Raw genomic sequence first — 27,121 nt, forward strand, 5'->3', positions numbered from 1 at the left:
CGCTGGCCACCTGGTCTCACTTAAAAATAGGGTATTTGACAAGGTAATCTTGATACTAGTTTTTCCTAAGGTTAACGTTGGTCCTGAAACAGCTTGCAGGAAATGATAGCATGTGAACCGAGCTCTTACTGCTGCCTGGATATGCAGATTAAGAAAGTCAGGCCAACTACTAGGCCTATCTCCCAATTTGTACACTAACAGCAATGTAAAGATAAACTAGGAAAGCTTAGAAGAACTATTGTCAGCATAATGATCATCCATGATTCCAAAATGTCAATTTTAAAAAGCCATCTACCTTCTGACAGAAAGGGAGATTTATTCAGGGTACAGAATGAGACATGCATTTATTATTTGCTTATTTATTTTTAGCACAGCCAGTGAGGGAATTTGTTTTGCTTGACTATGCTGCATGTTTATTACAAAGAAATGTTTTCTTTTTTCCTCTCAAAGCAGTTGAGGGTGGGAGACGGAGAAAATAACTTGTTATAACAGAAATAGAACTTTAAATTTTTTTAAAGGATCAATACTATACACAAAAATATTTATAGCAGTTCTTTTTATAGTAGTAAAGAATTGGGAACCAAAGGACTGCTCAGCCATTGGGAAAGGCTGAACAAATTGTGTCATATGAATATAATGGAATAACGTGATAGTTTGGAGAAACCTGAGAAGACCTGAACTGATGCAATGTGAAATGGGCAGAACAATTTATACCATCATTGTTAAAACCAATTTTGAAAACCTTAAGAACTCTGCCCCACACAATGCCAAACCATGATTCCAGAGACCAGTGATGAAATGTTACACATCTCCTGAGAGGTGATGGGCTTGGGATGTGGAATTTGACATGCTTTGCCCAATGGAAAAATTTGCTTTGCTTAACTATGTGCTTTTTCAAAATAAGATTTTGATATTTTTTATTTCATACATCACCGCCTTCTCCCATCCAGAGCAATTTCATATGATAAATAGCATTTAAGAAAGGAAAAAAAAAAGGCCGCACAATTGACCAATACTTTGAAAACATCTGAAAACATGTGCAATGTATACCACCTCAGTACCTCCCACCTCCAGAAGGGAAGTTGTCTTCTCATCTCTTCATGAATCCTGTTTGATCTTTATAATTTTGTTATATCACTGATGTGTTGTTTTTTTTAAACCTGTACTTTCTGACTTGGAATCAATACAGGGTATTGGTTCCAAGAAGAGTGATAAGGGCTAGGCAATGGGGGTCAAGTGACTTGCCCAGGGTCACACAGCTTGGAAGTGTCTGAAACCAGATTTGAACCCCAGGACCTCCCATCTCTGTCTGGGCCTGGCTCTCAATCCACTGAGCTACCCCCATCACTGGTGTTTTTGATGTGATGTTCTTTCCATTTATATTGTTATAATTATTGTATATATTATTGCTTTCTCTCTGCATTATTTCATGTAGATTTTTCCATGCTTCTATGGTATTCATCACATCATTTACTGCACAGTACTATTTCATTACATCCATGTACCACAATTTGTTTGGCCATTCCCCAATCAATGGGCATTCACTTTGCTTTCAACTCTTAGCAATCACAAAAAGTACTGCTAGAAATATTTTGAAGTATATAGTCTTTTTTTTTTCTTTAAACCCTTACTTTCCATCTTAGACTCAATACTATGTATTGGTTACAAGGCAGAAGAATGGTAAAGGATAAGAAAAGGGGATTGTGACAGCATCTGAAGAGAGGACTGAATCCAAGACCTCCTGTCTGTAGGTCTGGCTCTAAGTCCACTGAGCCAGCTAGCTGCCCCTGGACTTTTCTTCTTACTGATGGCTCCCTTGAGGGTATAAGTCCAGTGATAGAGTCTTTAAGTTCAAAGGGTATGAATATTTTAGTCACTTTATTTGAAAATTGATTTCCAAAAATGGTTGTACCATTTCAAGGCTCCCCAAACAATCTATTAGTGTGTCTAGAATGCTCCAGTTTCTTCAACTTTGACTGTTACCATTTTCCCTAAAACTTCAGGGTTGTTTTGATTTGCATTTCTCTCATTAGTGACTTGGAGCACTTTTTCATGTGATTGTGAATACTTGCCAGTTCTTCATGTGCATGTTAAAAGTTTTGTTTTTCCTTTTTTTCCTTCTCAATTGGAGATGAGAGGGAGAGAAAATCTATTTTGTTCATTAAAAAAAGGGGGGGGGGGCATTTTTTTAAATTGAGGTCAAGCACAAGGGTTGGCATAGTGCAGATCTACCTCATTGCCCCCAGTACACTATATTATTTCACTACCTCACATCTTTTCCTGTAATGTGGTCCTGCTTTGGGAAGGGTAATATCCTTTTGAATAATTTAAAGGTCTTTTTTTCCAGGAACCTTTTTCTCCTATCTCCTATCAGTTGCTTTCTTCTGCTTGACAGGTGTTTCTTATAAGTTATTACAGGTGCACTTCCAATGTGCTTCTCTTCATATTAACCCTATATCAGGGTGCTGAAATGTACTCCTGATACAAGAATGAATAATACCATCAGATAAAGACTTGACTTGATTTATTAAACGTAATGAAAATTTTATTTAAATTAAAGGGGCTTCAAAACTTATGCCAAGAAGTATTCCACTTTGCTGCAAATCAACTGCCTTGTAACAATGACAGATGCCACAAACCTCCAAAGTAACTCCCATAAGTATGGCAGCAGACACCCCAAAGGCCCTTAACAAGGCAATCAGCATCTTTTAGTGATATATATCTGAAATTGGCTCACCTTTTTTTGGGTGCCTCTGCACTAGGAGGACCTACTGTAGCTGATCCTGGTGTATTAATGGTCTGGGGTCCTACTCACTCCCCTTTCTACCTTTGCACTAATAAGACCAACTTGGCTCTTACTACAGGATTCACATGTTGCTGTAGCCCATTAGTACAGGATATCCATTTTATCATCTAGTTTAGGTAATTATCTCCCAATGAATAAAGGGATCCTGGAGCTCCCCCTCCTCCAGAATTTTGGGAATGTGCATTATACCTACTATGAATTGGCCAGGGCCCAGCAGTAAAGTATCATTTTTGTCCACAGCTTTCCCCACTTCATGCAGAGTGCTACTCAAATATTAAGAGAGGAAGCATGGCTTAGTAGATTTAGGAAAAAAGACTGTGACTACCAAATGTAGTTCAAACAAGTTACTCTAGTTAGCTAGAATTAAATGGGGGGGAAAAAAGACGCATTATGCGTAGCTCAAAGGTTTATTTATTTTGTTTAACAATGACTTGAGGTTACATAGTATTTTGCAAGTAAGCACTTCATAAATTATTCAATAAACCTTAAAAGGCAGTGCTTTTTTAAAATGCACTGCAATGTTTTAAAAATTACCCCATTCAGAGGCAGCAGCATATTTGATATCACCACTTTTTTTTAAGAGGAGTGAAGTTACAGGAGTATATAATTAGTAAATAATCCCTCCCAACAAATGGCGTAATAAAACCATAAAGGAAGGCCTGAAGCAAAGCAATAATCGATACACATTAGAAATGCATTTTCATTTTTATTTCAAAACAACTTAAATTTTTAGACAAATGATTTTAGTATATAAATTTGATTGTTTTTATACAGAATATAAAGATTTCCCTCATTAGTCTTCCATAGAAAGTGTTTTACAAGCCTGAAGGAAGATACTTTCTGCACATGAGTGTTTCTCTCACATGTGGGATACTGGAAAACAACTGCTTTATGCTTCTACACATAAATTATAACAGGTGACACTGCATATCAAAAAAGAGCGTGAGAAACATTCTAGGCAATCAGATACAAGAAGCAGATGTGACACGAAAAACTGTGCAAATTCCAGTAAAGGCCAAGTCAGTAACTTTAGTTGGGACATAGCAGATCATCGAGGGGGACATGTTTGTGGGGCTATGCAGTAGTGTGCACCGAATTAAAACAGCACTCAAGAGCTATTTTTTTTAAAGGTCAAAAGAGGGATTTTTGCTAAAGCAAATGAATTTGTTTTAACTGCCAAAACAAAGCAAAACTGAGCATCATAATGAGTGTTAGTATACTGGAGGCTTATTGGCCCATTTTTGTGCAGCATGCTAAAATTAGCGAGAACCTCTTCACCGGTGCGTATGAATCACTAATATTCATGGTAATAGTTTTGTTTATTTTTACACAGATTTTTTACAGCATTCAGGCATGTCTGATTTTGGATGGAGTATAACTTTTATCTATTATTTCATCTTGTAAAAACATGTGAAGACAGCGTTCGTTCTGTGCCAAGGGGTGGCCGGCAACCCTAGGAATAAAAATTTTAAAAAGACTCAATTTACAGGATTTCATGAAAAAGGGGAAAAGAAACTATGTTTTGGCCCAATACAGACAGACACTTATTTTTTAACATTAAAAAGCAGCATCATTCAACACCTTCCCTCAAATCCAGAAAAAGTCTTTAATGACAAAAAACTCCAGTGCATATATTAAAAAAAAATTCAAAGTATACTACTCTTTCTCTTTCTTCACATTAAAGTTGAGATCTACTAACATATCTAATACTACTAAAGTAGATGAGATCACAAATAGGGCTGTTCAACTTTTGTATTATCTCCCTACATGGTTACTGAAAAAGTCTCAGGGTTTCAATGTCTGTCCCAAAAGAGCAGCATGTTCACAAAAGAGAGCAAACATTAACTGTGCTAAGAAACTAAAGAGATTGTTCTCAGCTTTTTGCAACAATCTTTGTTTTGTTTTGAGTATTTTTGCTTATCAAGTATATTCTCAAGTTACTAGGGATCAAAACTCTCCAAGTTCCTTTAACCATTGAATATATGTAACACAAGCATATTTCTATAAGATCATTTTTAAAGGGAGAAATGCTTATCATTAACAGTAAGTTGATGGAGCTCTTTATTAAGGCCAATGCTCAATTATAGTCAGTCCTTTTTTCCTTTCATAAATCTTCCTATTACCTTCATTTTTAAAAGAGCTATAATTCAAATGGGAATGAAATATATGGCTAGAAATTCTGGTATGTAGTCTATTAAGGGTTTCTAAAGTAAAAAACCAAATTGAGACAAACAATCCTAAGTATTCTTACAGTTTCAAAAGAATACATTTTACCATGAAAATTAAAGAAAAACGTGCACCTTTACACAAGACATGCTGATAATGCCTCCATCTGCAATCAAACAAAATGATTGCAAGTGCATTGTAAGTTTTATTGTTCATGACAGAACATACCTTAAATCAGAAAGATCCACACAAGTAAAACTGCATTTTTAAAAAATGCTGTAATTTCAGTGGTAATTTGCATAAATTAACCAAGCAAAACAAATATAAAACTTAGGTCAACACAAAAATACTCATTTCAATCACTGAAGTGTGTTAATATTTAACATCATACATATCATTCAACTTGTTAAATACTTCTACAGTTTTGAAGTTTAAATTATGCAAAAGTTACACAAGCTTAGAAATGGTTGTCAAATCCAAAAGGAAAGGTAATATTTTTACATAGTAAGCAAAACTGGTATTTCTAGGCTGTAAAAAAAAAAATTGTATATGCTTAATACCATATTGAGAAAGCTTACCTGTATCAATCACTTGCCCTGAAAGATATCGAATACTTACTTGTTTATAAATTGTTCAAGCCCTTGCTTCCTTTCTTCTATAAAAGAATCATCAAATATTCCATCATCTCCTCGAAAAGGAAGCTGACGCAGAAATGCTTTCCCAGGAAGGGGTGGGACTACAACCTGACGAGGAAAAGGAGAAGTAAATTTAGTTCATGCTGATCTGAAGCTAAGAAGTAGTGATTTGCAGAGAATTACATCCCAGGCTAGTGTGAGCTCTCACCATAACATCATATCCCCTTAGTAGAGATCAATACTAAGGAAAACAAGTGGAAAAAAGATTATTCTTACTACATTCTGGAGGTGAGTGACCAATTATAGAACCACTCGGGAAGGAAATTCCAAATGTGAAGACCTCTTATCCAAACTACCTAACTGCTAAAAAATGTCTGACTTGTGTCAGGGTTATTTTTTTTAGCTTAAAAAATTTGGTGACTAGCAAAAGAAAAGTGTAATTGCCTGGAAGAATGGGGTGAAAATGCAAAAGAAGAATGCTTTATGACCTACTTCAAAGGAAAAGAGAAGGGAACAAAGCCTGGCAAAAGAGGAAATGGTAGAAGAGGTAAAAGGTAACACAAGATGAGGACATAATAAGGTTAAGAAATTAAATTAGGATTATCCCTTGTTGAAAACACTTTCCTTATTTGGAATTTGAGATTTTAGAAAGAACACAGTAGTGGGAAGACAATTTCCCTTAACTGTATTACTAATTGTACTAACAGTAATACTACTTGACCAAAAGCAAATAAACTTAGTTTTCTCATCTGGAATATGAGGGTGTTCCTCTTACAATTGCAGGTTCCAGGATCTGGAGTTTTCCATGAAATATAGACCAAAGTAAAAGAGAATTGTTCTTAAAATAAGTGTAAAGTAAATAAAAGGGTTTCAAAGAATCAAATTTCATTCTTTGAATTAAATCAATAAAAAATGCTAATATTTGAATCTTCTTGGCTCTGCTTACAACTGGTAGGCATTAAATGTCTTTTAAACTTCTAGAGCCTTTTAAACTTTTTTTCTGGACATATCTACTTGAAAAGAGTAGACAGTTAAAGAAGGAAGACAGTGTACTTTTAGAAATCTAGAATTTGGAGATCAAGGATATCCAGGGAAATAATGAAAAAAAACACAAATGAGGGGGGCCTAGCAATCCCAGACCTCAAACTATATTACAAAGCAGCAGTCATCAAAACAATTTGGCTAAGAGACAGAAAGGAGGATCAGTGGAATAGACTGGGGGCAAGTGACCTCAGCAAGACAGTATATGACAAACCCAAAGATCCCAGCTTTTGGGACAAAAATCCACTATTCGATAAGAACTGCTGGGAAAATTGGAAGACAGTGTGGGAGAGACTAGGAATAGATCAACACCTCACACCCTACACCAAGATAAATTCAAAATGGGTGAGTGACTTAAACATAAAGAAGGAAACCATAAGTAAATTGGGTAAACACAGAATAGTATACATGTCAGACCTTTGGGAGGGGAAAGACTTTAAAACCAAGCAAGACATAGAAAGAATCACAAAATGTAAAATAAATAATTTCGACTACATCAAATTAAAAGGCTTTTGTACAAACAAAACCAATGTAACTAAAATCAGAAGGGAAACAACAAATTGGGAAAAAATTTTCACAAAAACCTCTGACAAAGGTTTAATTACTCAAATTTATAAAGAGCTAAATCAATTGTACAAAAAATCAAGCCATTCCCCAATTGATAAATGGGCAAGGGACATGGATAGGCAGTTTTCAGATAAAGAAATCAAAACTATTAACAAGCACATGAAGAAGTGTTCTAAATCTCTGATAATCAGAGAGATGCAAATCAAAACAACTCTGAGGTATCACCTCACACCTAGCAGATTGGCTAACATAACAGCAAAGGAAAGTAATGAATGCTGGAGGGGATGTGGCAAAGTCGGGACATTAATTCATTGCTGGTGGAGTTGTGAACTGATCCAGCCATTCTGGAGGGCAATTTGGAACTATGCACAAAGGGCGACAAAAGAATGTCTACCCTTTGATCCAGCCATAGCACTGCTGGGTCTGTACCCCAAAGAGATAATGGACAAAAAGACTTGTACAAAAATATTCATAGCTGCGCTCTTTGTGGTGGCCAAAAACTGGAAAATGAGGGGATGCCCATCAATTGGAAAATGGCTGAACAAATTGTGGTATATGTTGGTGATGGAATATTATTGTGCAAAAAGGAATAATAAAGTGGAGGAGTTCCATGGAGACTGGAACAACCTCCAGGAAGTGATGCAGAGCGAGAGGAGCAGAACCAGGAGAACATTGTACACAGAGACAAACACACTGTGGTATAATCGAATATAATGGACTTCTCCATTAGTGGTGGTGTAATGTCCCTGCACAATCTGCAGGGATCAAGGAGAAAAAACACTATCCATAAGCAGAGGACAAACCGAGGGAGTAGAAACACTGAGGAAAAGCAACTGCCTGACTACAATGGCTGAGGGGCCATGACAGAGGAGAGACTCTAAACGAACACTCTAATGCAAATACTAACAACATGGCAATGGGTTCGAATCAAGAACACATGTGATACCAGTGGAACCACGCGTCGGCCACGGGGGGGGGGGGGGGGGGGGGAAGGAAAAGAAAATGATCTTTGTCTTTAATGAAAAATGCATGGAAATGATCAAATAAAATACCATAAAATTAAAAAAAATACAAAAAAAAAAGAAATCTAGAATTTGGGGTAATGGTGAATCCAGGCAACTCAAATCATTTTTATCAACAGTACTACCCCTCTTCCTATGTAGGGCTACAAAACTACACAAGTTTTGTATATGTTTAAATGTGTATTTGTTGTCTCCCCTGTTAGGATGTAAGCTGAGGACAAAGATGCTTTTGCTGTTGTCTTTTTGTATCCCAAGTGCTTAGTAAAGCTGCTTAATAAATGCTTGATATGGATCACCTAGGTTTCTCAGTGGTTAGGGAGCCAGGCCTGGAGACAACAGGTCCTGGGTTCAAATTTAACTTCAGACACTTTCTAGCTGTGTGACCTTGAGCAAGTCACTTAACCCCACTTGCCAAACCTTTATACCCCTTTTCTACCTTGAAAGTGATGCTTAGAAGTGATTCTAAGACAGAAAGCAAAAGGCAAGAATTAAAAAAAAAAACAAATAAATGCTTGAGTCAGTTTGGGATATAAGGATAAAGGAGGAATCTATCAATAGTTCTTTTCCTTGCTCCCTTAAAAATGTTTCTCAGATTTCCCTATTTCTTTCCACTCCCACTTCCTTTAGCCTAGTCCACGACTTCAAGATCTTATATCTAAATGGTTACATGTTTTCCTGTCCCTCTCTCCAACTTCATTTTGCACACTGTCATCAAATTAATCTGGTTTAACTTTTAAATATACTCTCCTGCTTTACAAGTTACTATAGTTTTTTTTTTAACCCACTGTATTAAATTCAATGACTTTCAAGGTCTTTGGTCAATCTTCTTTTTTTGCTACTTTATAAAATAAGCCCTCCACTCCAAAAAACTGAGTCTCTATTGGTCCCAGAGCACAACAAATCCTCATTCTTATGTCCTTGTTTTTATTCAAACTATCCTACCTTAATGAAATGCAGAGTCTACCATTCTGCAGGGTCATTTCCTCAGTGAAGCCTTCTTTAACTACTGGAAAGCATGCTCATCTTTTTATTTTCTCAACTAAAAATGCTTAACCTTTATTTACTAAACAAATTACCCTGGAGTTTCCTCTATCCTATACAATAAATGCTCTGACTCTTTCATATTATCAGTTTTGTCTCATCCAACTAGAATACAAGTATTTTGAGGGCAGCAGTCCTTTTATGATTATTTCCTATAAAACACCAACATGTGAGTATGCATTAAGTACAAGGTATCACCAAAGGACACGATGTTTCAAATACTTCTTGTCCTATAGGGATTAAATTTTAATAAAGGAAAAAAGAAACAGATCCAAACAACTAACACAATGTAGGACTGTAATAGATATTATAAAAGGAGGTACAAATAATAGAAGTTCAAAAGCTGGGCAGTGGATAAAAGTCAAGACTGTTTAATGATAAAATGAAACATTTGAGTTGAATTTAAGACACAATTTCAATGAAAAGACAAGGAAGACAGAGTAGAAGAGAACTGGAAGGAGACAGAAGGTGATGCTAAGGGTATTTCAGGCAACGAAAAACATGTATTTTTATGAAGAGATTTTTTTTTTAACTGTGGGGTATATTTAAATAATTAAAAATAGTGCAGGATGGTTACAACATGGCAACATTTAGATCTCAGAGACTATTAGTCCAATCCTTTTATATCACAGGTGAGGCTCAAGGAGTGGCTTGCCAAAGGTAACAACATTAATAGTATCTGATGTAGTATTTGAACCCAGAGCTTGTGATTCCAGAGCAGTGATCTACTCACTGCCACACAGTGCAGCAATGATATAAAACTCTGTAAAGGTAAAGTTGGGCCACATTATTACAGCCCATGAATATGATAGAGAAAAAATTATGTTGCAGGAAGATAATGCAATCATTCAGTCAATTAAAACTAGTGTTTATTAGGTACGTATTATGTACCAGGCACTGTGCTAAGCATCAAGGAAACAAAGATAAAAGATGGTCCATGCTCTAAAGGAGCTCATTGTCTAATGGGAAGTAACAATGTGCAAACAATTATGTAAAATAAAAGAGATATAGATACCAGGGAAGTCAACCAGGGAGATGAGGGAGGGTATTCTAGACATGGGGGGACAGCTGGTGAAACACTTGAGAATCAGGAAATGGAATGTTCCTGTACAATTACAGCAAAGAAGCCAGTGTTCCCAGATCTCAGAGTACCTGGAGAAGACCAAGTGTAATGGGGTCAGGGGGCAACTGGAGTTTAATGAATAGAGAAGGGGGCTGGCTAGGATCTAGGAAGATCATTTTGACAGCTGAATGGAGGGTGGAATGGAGTTGGGAGGAGACTTGTGACAGGGGGACCGACCAAGTAGGCTGTTGCAATAGTCAGGTATGAGGTGATATGGGCCTATTTCAGGATAGTGACAGTGTCAGAAGGGCACATTATAAGAGTTTTTATGAAGGCAACAACAAGTCTTGACAGCTGTCTGGATGGGGTAAAGGGGATGAGAGAGAAGATGACACTTAGATTTCTAGCCTGGATGATAGTATTCCTTCCAAGGGAAGAAAATAAAGAGTTTGGTGGAAAAGATGAGTTCAGTTGTGAGCATGCTAAATTTAAGATGTCTATGAGACATCCAGTTTTGAGATGTTTAATAGGGAGTTGAAGATGTGAAGGGCATCTAGGTGGCTAGAGTTTGAAATGAGGAAGACCTGAGTTCAAATCCAATCTCAAACATATATTAGTTGTGTGGCTTGAGAAGTCACTTAACCCTATTTGCCAGTTTCCTCACCTATAAAATGAACTGGTGAAAGAAATGGCAAACCGCTCTAGTATTTTTGCCAAGAAAACCTTAGATGGGGTCACAAAATTAAGACACAACTCAACAACAATAATGAAGGTATAAATCAACACAGAAGAAAAACGCTGCTTGATTACAAGGGTTGAGGGGATATGGCTGGGGATGTAGACTCTAAATGAACATCCCAGTGCAAACATCAACAACATGGAAATAGGTTCTGATCAAGGACAAAAGTAATATCCAATGAAATTGCATGTTGGCTGTGGGAAAGGTGGAGGAAGGGGAGGGAAATAATATGATTTGTGTAACCAAGGAATAATGTTCTAAAATGACTAAATAAATGATTTTTTAAATAAATGAATATCCAAAAAAAAAGTCAGGAAGAGAGGTTAGGGCTTAGTAAGGAGATATGAAGAACTTGCATAGAGATGGTAACTAAAACCTTCAGAGCTGATGAGATCACAAGCGAAAAAGTAGAGGGGGAAAAAGGGAAGACAATGCAGGACAGTCTTGGGGAAGATTCCTATGGTTACCTGGATGACATGAATGAAAATGTAGCAAAAGAGCCAAGTAGTAGTCAGACAGTAGAATGAAACAGTGTTATGAAAACCTAGAGAGAAAAGAGTATCAAGGAAAAGAGGGTGATCAGTGGTATCCATGGCTACCAAGAGTTCAAGAAAGATGAGGATTGGGAAAAGGATTTAACATCATTAGGGACTTTGGCGAGTACAGGATCTATTGAATGATGAGGAAGCCAGACTGCAAAGAATTAAGAGCAAGAAAAAAGTGGATCAAGTGATCTAGCAAGTTAGTTTTTTGAGGATGGAACCAACACAAACATGTTGTAAGCAGAAAGGAAGCAGCGAGTAAACAGGGAGCAATTGAAGATCAGCGGGAAAATAGAACAGGCAGAGGGGACAATCTTCTGAAGAAGACTGAATAGAATGGAATCATTTGTGCACACAGAGGGGTTTGCCTTGCTAAGGAGAAGGGCTACCCCTTCATGTCTGCACATTCAAAAAATGTAGAGGGGAGACTAGTTAGACCCAATTATGTAATATCTTAAAGTTTGTGAGGTGTTTTACAACCAACCCTGTTCTATAAGTAAGAAAACTAAGTGAAAGGATATGAAATTAATTTCATTGAGGTCACAACTTATTAAATAACAGAGAGAAGATTTGAACCCAGGTCCCCTCAACCGAAATGCAGTGGTCTTTCCACTATACCAACTGACATGTTATTTATTAGGCTATTATCATAGTCCAGGGGAGAAATGTTAAGACCCTGAACTAGGACCCACTAGGAAGCAGGAAAGAAAAGGGATGAATACAAAAGGTACTATGAATACAGAATCAACAGGACCTGACAATTACCTTGAGATGGAATGGTGAGGGAGAAGAAAATTCAACGTTTGGTTTTAGTCTGGATGACCTGAAGGATGGTGGTAGTATTAACATTAACAGAGAAGATAAGCAAGATAATTAGGTTTTCTTTTGAGAGACTGGGGGTAAGCATGGGAGAAAACTAAATGAGTTTTAAACAGGCTGAATTTCAAATACTAGAAGAACAATTAAATGTCAATATCTGTCAAGCAGTTGGAAATGCAGATCCAAAGCTTAAATGAGAAGTTAAGACAGAATTTGAAAGTATTTCTCATAAGGTCTGAATTACTTTTTTTTTTAATAGACCAGAAATAACAAATGCTTCTAATTTAGGGCACGTAATATTTTTAATATAGGCAAAGCATGCTCAATGTAAAATTTGGTTCAAGATTTAAGACAGTCATATACTGTTATCATCTGCATTCTTAACTTGTTAAAAATTATCATATCATCAGAGGTTAAGTCATAGAAAAGTAGAATCTCGGTTGAACTGAAGTTAACGACCACCCAAAGGGCAATGCAGAGGTGCACAATTGATACAAACATTAAACCACGACACTGATCAAGAAAAGCAGTGTAAAAGATGTCATCAAAGAAATATATCATCAAAAAAGACAAACTAGAAGCTCACTGATGGATACTAGAGCTAGCTTGTCACAATGTCAGGGGAACATAAAGAAGGTCCCTAGCCCTTTGGGAGTAACCACCACTTAGGTGAACTAATGGAGGTGGGGAGGATGTGGGTAGGTTACGATCTGTGTCAATGGTGGGAATATTAAAATCTGAGATCAAAGTTCCACTAAAAGACTGGAATTTTAGCAACATCTTTAAACTGAAAATTTACAGTAAAGGAAACATTGAGGATTCTGGGTGAAGCAATAGAACTGGTATAGCAAGACACAAAAGTATCTGAGGAAATCATTACTTCTGTTTAGCTATGGGAAGGTTTTTCTAATACAAAGCCTCTGAAAGGTTTGAAAGGACAGAATAAAGACTATAAGCAAGTATATACCCATGCTATTAAAAGGGGAGAATATCTCAAAGTTGAGACTTATCCCACACTTGTCTGAGAGAGAAAAGAACAATAACAGTGATGATGGTAGCAACAGCTCATATTTATGTAGCACTTTTAGAGTAGAAATTTATGACTGACTGAAATTTGGGGGCAATTTTCTTTAAAGGGGGAGAGGGAAGAGTTGAAAATTGAAAATAGATTTCAGATTCCAAAACCCATGGTATCAAGGGATAACAGTGCTATTGACCATGACTGTTTCACTGACCATGAAACAAACTCATAAATACTTTACTGTTATTATGGTGATACAGACCCAGAAATACCCCTTTGGGAAAGGAATTAGTATATATTGGATGATCCCAAGATAGCCATGTCTTGCCCTTATTAGGCTTAGCAAGTTGTGGATCTCAAATATCTTTGTGAATTATTACTGAATAAAAATTGAACAAAAGAACATAAAAACAGGGGATTATCATTAAGCTCCTCATTTTCTATTAAAGAGCTAATATATCCTCAAAAAATACTAAACAGAAATCAGACTATTTTCCTGAAAGCTTTAGCATTTCAATTTAGAATATATCTGCTTAGGAAAAACAGTAAAAAGATGTTCTAACCCAATTCTCACCTTGCTTTCTCTTTCTAATTCACTTCGAAGCCACTCAAAATCACTGTATCTTCTTCTTACAGAAGACTCCTTCAACTTGAAAATAGGAAGATTTGTCTGGAAAAAAAAAAGCCAAAGGATTTACATTGTGGTTTGAAAAAAACCCCCAACTTTTTAAAAAGGAATATGTCTAGCTATCAAACCAGTATAGTTGTATAAAATGCGAGGTCAATTTGACTTAGGAAGAAAATTGTTATATGGCCTAATGAGACAGTATTTTGTCTCTGAAAAGACAAAATAAAAAGTACAGATTTTGTGTTAATTGTTAAAGGAAGCAATACTTAAAGAGCATAAAGTTTAAACAACTGGAAAAAGTTCTTCTTGTTCATGAATAATGCTGGTCATATGCTGTCCAAGATGTTTTAAAGAAGTCTTAAGGGCTTTCTTGCATTTCAGGAAGCAGTAAAATATCTCCAAAATAACTACTGTAAAAAGGCAACAACTGGTTACAATCAATTTTATTACCTCAACAAAAGCATATGTGCAGAATTTTTAAAAAATAACTCCTAACAAAATTATTTCATTTATATTGCAAATGTGAGGCAGGGCTGATTTAACAAAGGAAGATATGATGTCACTACAATACTGTGAAATATCCTGAAAATAAATGAATTTATCTGAAGTCTTCCCACTAGCAGGAAATTAAAGTAGCCATTTAAATTAGATCAGGTTCACAGATCCAGGCTCTTACAGGCTGTGGGCAAGTTAAGTGTTTAAGTAAAACTGAAAACATGATCCTCAACATGCTGAGGTTACACAGGAATGCAAGAAAACATTTAGGGACTTGTAGTTTCTGCATTCTCACACAGAAGCTTTTCACAATTTCTGACAGTTCAAATGAAAGCCTTTCAGGATCTTTTACCTTTTAAGAAGGAAGATAATCTACTGGTTCCCTCCACTTAGGGAAGATATAAGACAGAAACCAATGAATTGGTGGTCATTTTTGGTTTAAAGATTTTCAGTCATTTGCTATTTGACTTTAATATTTTATTTTACAAGAACTTTTAAAATTGCTCATTTTAAGAATTTAAATAATGATTTGGAGGAGAGAAAACCCTCAATTATACTAGATCCAACCTTAAAAGCTTTGTTTTCCTTCTTGTAGTATCTATGGAACTGAGGTTAAATAGGTTTTATGCTTTTAGAATGACAAGTTATACTGAAAGTAGAAGGTCCAAATTCAGTGTCACTTGAAGGACTTTAAGAGTTTAAGTATGAAACTGAAAAGCCAATAAAAAAGAATAGGCACTAAAATAGAACTTGCTCCTCAGAGTCTAATAAAATTCCAGTAATAAGGTTTTTTTTTTTTTTTAAATGCTGCTGGGAGTCAGTGTGTTGCTTGGTAAAAATAAGAGCTTTGTGCTCAGAATCTTAAACTCATTTTGTAGTGTTCTCAACTTTTTCCAAAAGTGTATTAGCTTCTACACTGTATACCTTACAGCTTGGAGTCCTACACAGATGCTGTTGTATATGTTTCATGCATGAAACCAAATCTCACAAGAGGTTTAAAAGCACTTGAGTTTTCTTTCCCAGGTAACCACAACATTTGTTCATTGTATTAATGACTAAGAGCAAAATTGCACCTAACAAGACTCTTATTATGCTAAAAGTCAAGCTTATATTCAAAGATGCTGGCTTTCTGTACAGAGGAGTATTCTTATCCCCAACAGGGAGTAAAATTAGGTCCCCCAGAGCGCAGGATGATGATTCCCAGAAATAAAGCACTGGATTATTTCTCTCTAATTTCACCTATTGGCTTTTTAACTGAGTTCAACCTTCCGCATTAAAATATTAAGTCTTTGTAAGTGTCTAAAGATAGAAAGGCCTTTACAATACTGAGTGTTTTCTGCAGGTGAGATTTTACATTTTGAATTCCCTCCTCTCAAATTACCTTACAAAGGGGATTAACTGCTCTCTTTTATTCAAAACCTTAAGATCAAGCCTGTGAAAAGAGTTCCCTAAGAATTTTCATACTTCTGGGTACGGAAGTCTATAAAGTTAATCTCTGAAACAACATATCAAGCTTACAGGTACAATGTTGGGGTAAGAGTGCCAATTCAGCTCATTTTACCTTCCATTTTCCCTTTTGAACTTTTGACACACAATCATGATTATATCTGACTCATTCTAATACAGAATTTTCACCATTTTGAGAGGAGGTTTGTAAGAAAACCTCTCCTAAGATTTTCTTTTTTCCAAAAGAGCAAAATCAAAGAGTCCACTACAAAATTAATGGCCAGTTTTCAAGTATTTTTTAAAAGCTTTTTCTTTTATGCCTTAGCCTTTTCTCTTTTGCAAGACAGCAATCCTAAGAGAGTTTAAAATATATCACTTCAGATTTTGGCAAGAATGAATTGTTTGTCTACTAAATTTCTATTAACCTACCAGATTTAAAGTGGTAAAATTTATTAGAAAATTAGATCATTTCAAATCTTACTGACCAAGATTAACCCAAAAAACCTACGAAACCATACCACTGAACTACCACATTGGTTTCCGAACTCTTGTGGTCACTCAATTATTTAGGATGCATTAGGAAAGAAAAGGCTCCTAATTCCCCATTTAAACTGAATCCAATGAAATGGCATAGCTATCATCATTAACACTGCTAGACATTAACATGAGGCCCAAAAGTTAAGAGTTTATTCCTATTCCAAGAGTTCCACCATTTTCTTTGGTTTATGAAAGCGTTCTCTAGTCATACTGTTATCTCACTGTAGAACAAAAGTTACCCTGGTTTTGAATGCTATGACTACAGAAGTTAACCTCTGGTAGATTTTACCATGTTGAAAAGGGCTCAAATTGACACTGGCAACAGACTAGGTTGGCTTTCCAAGAATCAGCCTAATCAAGTACAGAGAAACTTTCCACTAGTCTGGCCACGGCAACACAAGCAAGACCCTCAGTCCTGGACATCCTATTTCTACTTCTTCAATGCTAGTACAATGGTAGAAGGGGGAGGTAAACAGTACCAAAAATCATAGTTTTAAAAACATCTAAAAATATTAGCTACCAGGACTTTACATGTCAAATCCTTGTCCAGTGAGTGTACATACAGTCTAACTATAAATGAAACCAAGGAAGATGCAGATGAATGAAACACAGGTTCACTTTATAGGGACAAATAAAGGAGCTAAGGGAATTTGTTTTATGCCCCCAAAGACAACACAAAACATTTTATGGGATGTATGGGTCATCTTATCTTGCTTGCCTTGTTCAAGAGAGTTGTTTATCTGCTAACATGTTTCTGAAGATAAAGAGGTGAAGAAGTTCTTATGAAGAACTCTGTATGACTATCCAAATTAAACTGATATAATTGAAAACTTGAAAGACTCCATCTTGATTATAGGCAAGGGAGAAAATTCCAAAAATATGTTGGAAGATAATATTTAGGAGTTGAGAGGCTAAAAGTTTATAGACTATACAGATGCCTCAAATTAACATTTTCTTGAGGGGCAAAAAGTCAACAGATCAAGGACATAGGAAACTAAAAGTACGATGACTTTCTTTTTAAAAAATGTTAACAGATAATAGCAGTCTTTATAAAGTCAGAACAGTAATCTGTTAAGAATAAAGAGTAAATGAACTATATTGACTCAAAGTAAAAAAAAAAGAAAATGGATATAAAAACAAAAATTGATAGAGCATTACCATTTCCAAAGAAAATTTAACCAGCTTGATACAGGGAATAACAACTAGTCTCAGTAGCCCAAACTTCAACTTGAAATGGAGGCCCTACATCATCATCTCTTTTTCCTCAGGTTGTTAAATGTCTAGCTTACAGTCTCTTCTAACACCTACACTTATGCCAGAGAATTCAAAAACCCTAGCTTTAGCTTCCCAGTGCATCAGTCTCAACTCTTGAGATATGCAATTTCACTCTACCACAGACACATACAGGGATGGTCATAACCTAGTTCTCATAATCAGCCACAAGTCTTCTACTAATCAATGGCTACATGGTTTTTATTTGTATAAAACCTTTTAAATATAATTAAAATTCATTTTACATCTCACAATGCTCTATTTAATCACAAATTCTTCTCCTATCCACAAATCTTATAGTTAATATATTCTACATTCTTTTCTTTTTAAATTTAGTCCTTTACCTTCTGTCTTAGAATCAATACTAATATTGGTTCCAAGGCTGAAGAGTGGTAAGGACTAGGCAATTGGAGTTAAGTGATTTGTCCAGGACATCATACATTTAGTTAAATATTTGAGGTCACATTTGAACCCAGAACCTTCCTGTCTCTGGTCCTAGTTATCTATCCACTGAGCCATCTAGCTGCTTCTATTCCATGTTCTTCTAATTTGCTTGTGATATCATATCTTCCTTATGTCTAAGTCATGTATCCATTTTGACCATATCTTGATAAATGGTGTAATAGCAAAATAAGTTTCTAAAAACACTTTCAAAATCCAAGGTATTCACTTTCAGGTTTTTTTCTTGTATTTATAATCTTGCAATGCAGAGAATTGAACTACAAAGTATTTGAAATGAATTTTGTCCATTATTCAAGATACTTTAGGTCACTGTCTAAAATAGCAGTTCTAAAGGTATGATCTGGGAACCCAAGGGTCCCTGAAATCTTTTCAGGTAATCTGTGAGATCAAAACTTATTTTTCTAATAATACTAAGACTTTAATTTTGAAAACAATAAGTATTGATGTAACCCACATAAACAAAAGTTTTTGGGGGGTCCCCAATAATTTTTAATAGCGTAAGAGAGTCTTGAGACCAAAAAGTTTGATTTTTGCTTTTGTTGTTTTTTTGTTTTAAACCACTACTAAGTTAATTTCAACCCAGACCTGGGACCATATTAGATATTTTATAGAGAGTAGATTTTTGATACTTCCATACAGAAATGAGATGGATATTCCCTTCAGGTCCAAACTAATTACATATTAGAGAAGGTGACTTATTTTAGTCAATAACTCACAGATACTCTATATGTGGCTGAAATATCAACAACTTAAGCAGAAAGACCAAAACTTTCTATGTGGTCATCTGAATACAAGCTTAACAATAGATATCTGAAAAAATGTTTACTAGCTGTTTCTAATATTTCTTCTGATAGTGTCACGTGTACATCTAAAGAGACTGGCAACTACATCAAAAGTATACTCAACAGGCCATGCTCTATTCAGTCAATCCTCAGAGATGTAAATGGATGCCCCACCATAGTTCTCATTAAATGGTTGCATTTCTTCCCATATCTGCATCTGAAGATAAAGGATAAGCTGAGAAGTGCTACAGCCATTACTTCTCCCTTCAGGATTTTTGATACTAGTTTTACTTAATCTGGAATGGCATGAATAATTACAGATATGGTTTATAACCTAGATGAACTCCAAAAATATCTGGGGATAAGTCACTTAGTAAAGAAAAAGCTTTTAGTCAGGAGACCCTTTTGAAATGTAGATTGTCACTAAGCCAAGGTATTCAGTTCAGTTTTTTCCAAGTACATGGCCTTCCAGTGTTACAATTCCCCGTTATTTTTTAAAGTGTCCTTTACGGTATAATTTTCAACTAGTGCTGAGGAAATTATCAAAAACAGTTCTGTTACTAAGCTATCCACACTAATACATCTTCCTATATTTTCATCTAAGAACTATCAACAAGATGCCAGTGATATACCCATGTGCAAGGCTTCTTGGGTTTTTTTTTGTTTGTTTGTTTGGTTTTTTTTAAAACCCTTTCCTTCCATCTGAGAATCAATACTAAGCTCCAAGGCAAAAAAGCAGCAAGGGTCAGGCAATGGGGGTTAAGTGACTTTCCAGGGTCATATAGCTAGGAAGCATCTGAGGCCAGGATTGCCTGTCTCCAGTCCTGATGCTTAGGGTTTTGATCAACAGCTCTCAAACAGAATGGAGTTTAGTAATTGTCTCTCAAAGACCAGAGCAATTTCTTCAAGAAAATAGAAAAGGAATTATGAACAAAAGGAAATTTATTCATAACTCTGTCCTGAAAGTCTGAAAGGTGTCCACTTTGGGAAATTGAAAGAACTTAAAAGACTAGTAAAAAATGCCTCAGGCTATAGATATTAAAACTATTACAATGTAGTCTCTATTTCTCCTATATATTGATATTACCTATTTAAGAAGATTACGTAGAAAATGCTTTATAAACCCTAACCCACTATGTAAAATATTTGTTATTTTGCTAATCAGTAAGGGAGGAATTGGGGGTAAAGGGGATGGAATAATTCTGATATGTTGACAAGTTCATATCTACCAGAGGATCAGAGATCTAGAATTAGAAGGGAACACAAGGGCTATGTAGGTTGACCCCCTTATTTTATCTGCTAAGTTAGAATAATAAGAGCTAACTTAAAGTAAACTTTTTATTACAGATAACTGCTAATATTTATCAGAAATGGTTTCATTTTTGTCTTATTAGAGTCTAAGTTCCTTGAGAGTAAGGATTGTTTCATTTCCTTGTATTTGTATCCCTAGTACCTAGCTCAGTACTAACAATCAACTGCTAAGCATTTATTAAGTGCCCACTATGTGTGAGGCACTGTACAAAGAACCGAGATACAGAGACAAATGCCAAATAGTCCCTGTCCTAAAGCTTACTATTCTATCAAGGCAAAAACTGAACCATGGAGGTTATCACGTACATAGTTAGACATACAAAGTAGATAAATGGTAACTTTAGAAGAGAGAACATGACCAACTGGGGAGAGCAAATGGAAGGCATTTTTGGAACAGGAAAAGCTTCCTGCAAAAAATAATTTACATCTCAAAGAAAATCAGGGCCCAAAAGTTAAATCAATCCAGGAATGAGGGACTGCAAATGAAAAGGCAAAGAAAGCTGAAATGACTAACAGTAGCTAAGGCGTTAAATGCTAAATGGACTTTATCTTTGTTTTTAGAGGAAGCTGACATTGGAGTTAGCTGGGAGAGAAAGAAGCATGGTCAGACTTATACTTTAGGAAAATTTGCACTGGCAGCTGTGTTTGGATTGGAGAGAGAAAGACTTGAGGTAGGAAGTTTAGAAGGCTATTATATATTAGTCCAGGTGAGAAGCCATACACTAAGGATGGTAGCCCTTTGACTAAGAGTGGAAGAAGAATCAATAGGATTAGATAGGTGAAGTAAGTGGGAGTGAAAAGTAGGAAATGACCCTAAGGTAAAAATTGAATGAATAAAAGGATAATGCCCTCAAGTTAATAAAGAATTTCAGAGGAAGGGATAGTTTAAGAGGGAAGATAACAAGCTATTTGTCTATGGGTATGCTGTTTAAAATGTCCAATAAATCATGTAACCATGGAAAAACTCCTAATCAATAAAATTAAATTAAAAAATTAAATTAAATGTCCACTATCATCTAGAATTGGAATGCAAAAGAAAGCTTTGGAGTCTTCTGTATAGAGATAGTAATTGGATCCATGGGTTGGAAAATTCTTGGGTTTCTAAACTTCTAAAACACTGTCTCAAATCTAGTACTTCCTTCAGCACCTGAAGCCTCCTTACTCTGGAAAATTCAATCATGATTGGACCCTTCTCAACACCAAATATCCCTTCTATAAGCCCTCCCCATTTTACTACTGGCAAGTTCCCCCTGGAGCCTCCACTTTGTGATGGGTTCTAAATTGGCCTTTATTCTCCTCCCAGCCAAGTTACTAGTTTCTAGATTTCAAAATCATGCTCCTAGAAATCCGGTTTCTTAGCCACTTTCCTTTGTCTATCCCCTAACCTGGTTCAGTTCCCTTTTATGTGCTGCCTTCACCCATTAGAATATAAGCTCTTTGAGGGCAAAGACTGCTTTCTTCTTTGCTTATTTGGCTTGGATTTATATACCCAGGCCCTGACACACTGCTTCATACATGCTTGTTCCCTTCTTTCCTTGAGGTCCCTTAATAAAAGAACATAAAAGAGAAAAATAAACAGAGTCCAGTGAGCCTTGGGGTACACACACAAAGATAGGGGACTTACAAGTAGTTAGAAACTTAAGAAAACCGAGAGAGCACTGACAGAAAAACCCAGAGATGAGAGTAGACAAAAGAGCCAGATGCTGCAGAGAGATCAAGGAGGATGAAGCACTGAGAATATTTAGCAGGTAAAACATAGCTGCTCTTTCCAAAATTACCAGTGAAGTTGGAAGCCAGATTACTGAAGACTTAGAAGAGTATGAGGTGAGAAAGTAGAAGTACTGAACAGAGATGGCTTTTTAAAGGAATTTAGCTGAGACAGAGGAGACATCCAAGATGATAGATAGCTAACAAAGATGGTAGAATCTAATAAGGATCTTTTTCTGTTTGGTTTGGTTTTAGTCTTTTGTTTTCAAAGATGGGGGACACAGGCATGTTTGTAAGATGAAAGGAACTAGTATTAGGTAAGGAGAGATGCTAGTAGGAGCAATATGCTGTTGAATCACAAGTGACTGGCACACTGGCTGGAAGGCATAAAGGAAGAGATAGTGGAGGATGTTAGATAAGAGGACAAAGAGGGAGATCATGGCAAATGACCTCTATTTTCTGGTTAAATATGATGCAAGGTCCTTAGCTAAACTGGGGGGGGACTGAAGGGGGGGCCAGGGGGAGGATAGGTACTGTTGGAACCTTAAGAGGTCTGGAATAGTCACCATGCCAGAACCAATTAGGAAGCAGTAAAAAGAATGCTCTAAAAGTCCAGCTGAAACAACAAATTCATAATGAACCCAGTCAGAAGGGTTGTATGATTCCCTCCAGCTCTGCTCAGAAACATGTGAGTAGGAGCAAAGGAAGCAGACAGTGGAAGGTAAGGGGTAAAAGGGGCAGTTGGTAAGGCATGAGTGGTAACAGGACAGCTGAATTGGTTCCCTACAAGGTTAAGAATCAGAAGAAAGTAAATTGTGTAGCTAGAGCAGGAATGATGGCCTAGAAAAGCAAGAAAGGTAAAGAAATTTGAGGCCACAATGGGAATGAAGAAGAAATTTAGAAGTCGGGCAAAAGAAAGACTGGAACAATATTTAGACTGTAACTGAAGAAAGTTACTTGATGACAGAGACTGTCCCTTTGTATCACAAGTGCTTAGCACAGTACCTGGCACACTGCAGGTGCTTAATATTTCCTGATTAATTAAATGATACAGGAGATTTTAAAACTCTCAAAACATAGGAGTAGAACATTAGTAACAATCACCAAGGGGAGTAACACTCTTTGTTTGGAGCTGATGTGGAGTAGGGAAGTGAAGTTTGAGTGTACTGAAATGTAAAGTTAGGGAATTTGAGGATATAGCAACATGTGTGCTCAAGTCCCTCAATAGAAGGTCAGGAGTTGAAATGGAAAAGGAGACTGCAAGCTAGGAAGTTAATTCACTTTAAAAAAAAAAGATCTTGGCAGTTTGTTAGATACCGGGTGCTTCATTAGTGATTATCATTTTCCTCAATATTAATGGCTCTCTAACTACAACCTTTAAAACATGGATTAAAAAAACAAAAAAGGGACTACAGTAGTAATTACAGGATGACCATGGCAAGACATATGCTGGTAAACAACAAAGTAGATAATCTATACTTAGTAAACAGACTGAGCTTTACCAAATCCCAGATGAACACTAGATTGTCTATAGCAGGGAGAAGTGGTTTATATGGTAAGAGATATTCTAGACAGCCAACATCCAAAAGAAAATAATACATTTAAGGGCCTGTCATTTTTAGGACCTGCTCCTACTTTTGGAAACATGCTTTTCTTCAAAATCTGACACTTTAACTGATGAATAGGGAAAATCAAATGGAATTTGTAGAAATCTTTCCCCCCAAAAACTGATAAGACCAGTAAAAGATGTCCTAAATCAAAGCTGAGTTTCACACCTTCCTGGAAAAAAGAAAGTAATTTTTTTCCTTAAAATAACTTTTTCTTCCCAGTTGCCTAGAGAAAAAAATCATCCAAGAAGCAAGAGTAATTAATACCTTGTTTAATTTTATTGACGTCCATAAAACTGAAATGTCCAGATAAAAAACATCTATTCCTTAATTAACAGAATTTGTTTTAACTATTTTGAATCTTAAATATGTATATGAGGGCAGAGACTTGTTGAGTTAACCCCCCAAAATGACTAATTATTAACTCAATATTGAAATCCAATTAATTCTGAAAATAACTCGAGTATTTTCCTTATGTAAAGTGTGCCTTTAAAAAGTTTTTTAAATTCATAAAAGGTAAAATTTTTTAAATTCACAAAAGTAAAAACATCTTTTAGGGGGCAGCTGGGTAGCTCAGTGGAATGAGAGCCAGGCCTAGAGACGGGAGGTCCTAGGTTCAAATCTGGCCTCAGACACTTCCCAGCTGTGTGACCCTGGGCAAGTCACTTGACCCCCATTGCAGAGCCCTTACCACTCTTCTGCCTTGGAACCAATACATAGTATTGACTCCAAGATGGAAGGTAAGGGTTTAAAAAAAAAATCTTTAAAAAATTATCTCTTAAAACAGGGCATACTGAATATAATTTAATTCTGTTAATGACATGTCATCCAAGAACATCCAAAGTTATATTCTGAAGACATATATAGAGAGATATAGATATAGTGGTACCTCTACCAATACTGTATCAGACAGCATATACACACACATGCGCATGCACACACACACAGACACACACACACACACACAGAGGAAAAAGAACAAGGTATGTAAGTTTGTTTTTCCCTAGGAAAATTCCCTAGCTCCTATTTTTTTAATGGGGGGGGAGAGGTAAAGTATGGGAGGTGTTTCTATCTACTTCCCCTATGTCTTATGAAATGTAATTTCTTGCTGCTATCATACATAGTCTTTTCACTCCAGACCAACACAATAAAGCAAATATGACAAAGTCACACGAATTTTCTAGTTTTTCATTGCATATAAGTTATGTTTACACTATCCTATAGTTTAAGTATGCAATAGTATTATCTAAAAATGCACATAAATTAAAAATATTTTATAGCTAAATAATGCTAATCATCATCTGAGCCTTCAGCAAGTAGCAATCTTCTTGCTGGAGGAAGGTCTTGCCTTAATGCTGAGGACCACTGACTGATCAGGGTGGGGTTGCTATGGCAATTTCCAAAAATAAGACAACGAAGAAGTTTGTCACATGGATTGACTCTTCTTTTCACTTGAACATTCAGAAGCCATTGTAGGATTTTGGCCTAATTTCAATATTATTTATGGTGTCTCAGAAAATAGGGAGGCTCTAGGAGAGGGGCAGGCATCAGTGGAGTAGTCAGAACACACCACATTTACCAATTAAGTTCTCTTCTTTATTAGCCCAGTATGTGATGCCCCAAAACAATTACAATAGTGACATCAAAGGTCACTGATCACGTATCACATCTGGAAAACCAGGCAAACTTGTTAGAACCCTATTTAAAGTAAGAATAAATAGGATCTGAGGTAGTGCCTTAGCATCTCTGAGAATAAATTATAACTATGTGTGGAATTTGACAAGAAATCAGAGAACTTTTGCTTTCCTGTGCAACCAGAAGACCACGAGACTGAATAGGAAACTCAATCTCCCCTCCTTGTAATCCTTAGATTCCAAGTTCATCCACTCAAGTGCCACCACACGTTTATATAAGTTATTTCTCAATCCCTAATTATCAGTGATCAATTCCTAATTGTCAGTACTCTCCCCAACCCAAAATTACTTTGTATTTAATTCATGTGTATTTTTAGTTTTTTACATTTCCTTAGAAAAATTCTGATAATCCTAAACTATAACAAACAAGAGCATTTCCATATGCAAAGTAGATTATGTGAAACTGCACAATTCTAATAACATAGAGCTTGCTTTTTAAAATAAGTATGCAATCAATTCAATATTACTTTCAAAGCTTATCTTTTCATTCTGAATCTTCTTCTGTTCTCTTTTGTGCATTATATGTATTTATTTACTTATCTGTGTATATCTTACTTCTCCCCAGTAGAATGTAAGCTCATTTAAGGGAAGGACATCTATATATATTTTTTTTTCAGTGGATGCCTGCAACTCTAGTGCAGTAGATACTACATCAGGACTGGAGTCAGGAAGACTCATCTTTCTGGGTTCAAATCTTGGCATCAAATACTTCCTAGCTATGTGACCCTGGGAAAGTCACCTAATCCTGTTCGGCTCAGTTTCCTCATCTGTAAATCATTTACAAAGATTCTTCATCTGTAAACATGGAGAAGGAAATGGCAAATCACTCCAGTATCTCTGTCAAAAAAACCCTAACTGGGGTCAATGGAAGTCTGACATGCCTGAAAAACAATGAATATCACACTGTTCAATTGTATCTTTGTGTTCTATATAGTTGAGATTGCTAGATAAGTAACCTCCAGACAATCAATATTAAAGAATTCAATAAAGAACCTACACAATGAACTAATGAAAGGTTCATGTTCCTTCTCTAAATAATTATTAAGGGGTACAGCTAGGTGGCTCAGCAGATTGAGAGCCAGGCCTAGAGACTGGAGGTCCTATCTGATCAAAGACACTTCCTAGCTGTGAGACCCTGGACAAGTCCCTTAACCTCCCCACTGCCTAGCCTTTACTGTTCTTCTGCCTTAGAACCAACACACAGTATGAATTCTAAGGCAGAAGGTAAACATTTAATAAATAAATAAATATTAAGTATAAAGCAAAGGCCATCATCACATAAAATGGTGATGCTTCTCTCAGTAACAAACTTTACAAGTGAATGCACATCAGTTAGCTACAATGATTTAATAAGCCACCTAGAGGAAAGAAAAAGCCCCTCCCCCAAAACAAAAAAGCTGATGGATTTTACTAGAGCATGAAACTTCATTTTGCAAACAAAATCAAAGAAACGCCAAAAGACAAGTTTAATGAGCCTTTAAGTAAAGTTAGACATAGATATTAGATATTAGAAGAGACATAGATATTTCTATATAAAGAGATGTCTACATAGCTCTCTATCAACAGCCATTTTCCTAAAGAATACATTTTAAAAAGGTTTATTTTTAAGACTTGCTCCTACTGCTGTAAACACACATTCTTCCTTAAAAAATTAATATCCATACTGATGAAGGAAAATCTAATGCAGTTTCCTAACAGGCTCCTTTCTCTTCCAGCTG

The 27,121-nt window shown here is 36.0% G+C and overlaps 1 protein-coding gene across 2 annotated transcripts in view; it reads right to left on the minus strand.

Annotated features, from left to right (window-relative positions):
* Positions 1-3,499: 3,499 nt before the first annotated feature.
* SNX3 (sorting nexin 3) overlaps positions 3,500-27,121 on the minus strand; it is a 39,891-nt gene continuing 16,269 nt past the window's right edge. The window contains exons 2-4 of one of the 2 annotated variants that reach the window (XM_001368385.5): positions 14,037-14,132; positions 5,591-5,715; positions 3,500-4,259 (exon numbers count right to left, since the gene is read on the minus strand). In XM_001368385.5, the coding sequence (XP_001368422.1) occupies positions 4,154-4,259; positions 5,591-5,715; positions 14,037-14,132 (327 nt within the window). In that variant the 3' untranslated portion in view covers positions 3,500-4,153. The remainder of the gene's footprint in view (positions 4,260-5,590; positions 5,716-14,036; positions 14,133-27,121) is intronic. The other variant, XM_016431228.2, reaches the window with a different exon arrangement.

The sequence above is a fragment of the Monodelphis domestica genome, chromosome 2 (assembly GCF_027887165.1).
Source record: "Monodelphis domestica isolate mMonDom1 chromosome 2, mMonDom1.pri, whole genome shotgun sequence".
In the NCBI taxonomy this organism is placed as follows: domain Eukaryota; kingdom Metazoa; phylum Chordata; class Mammalia; order Didelphimorphia; family Didelphidae; genus Monodelphis; species Monodelphis domestica.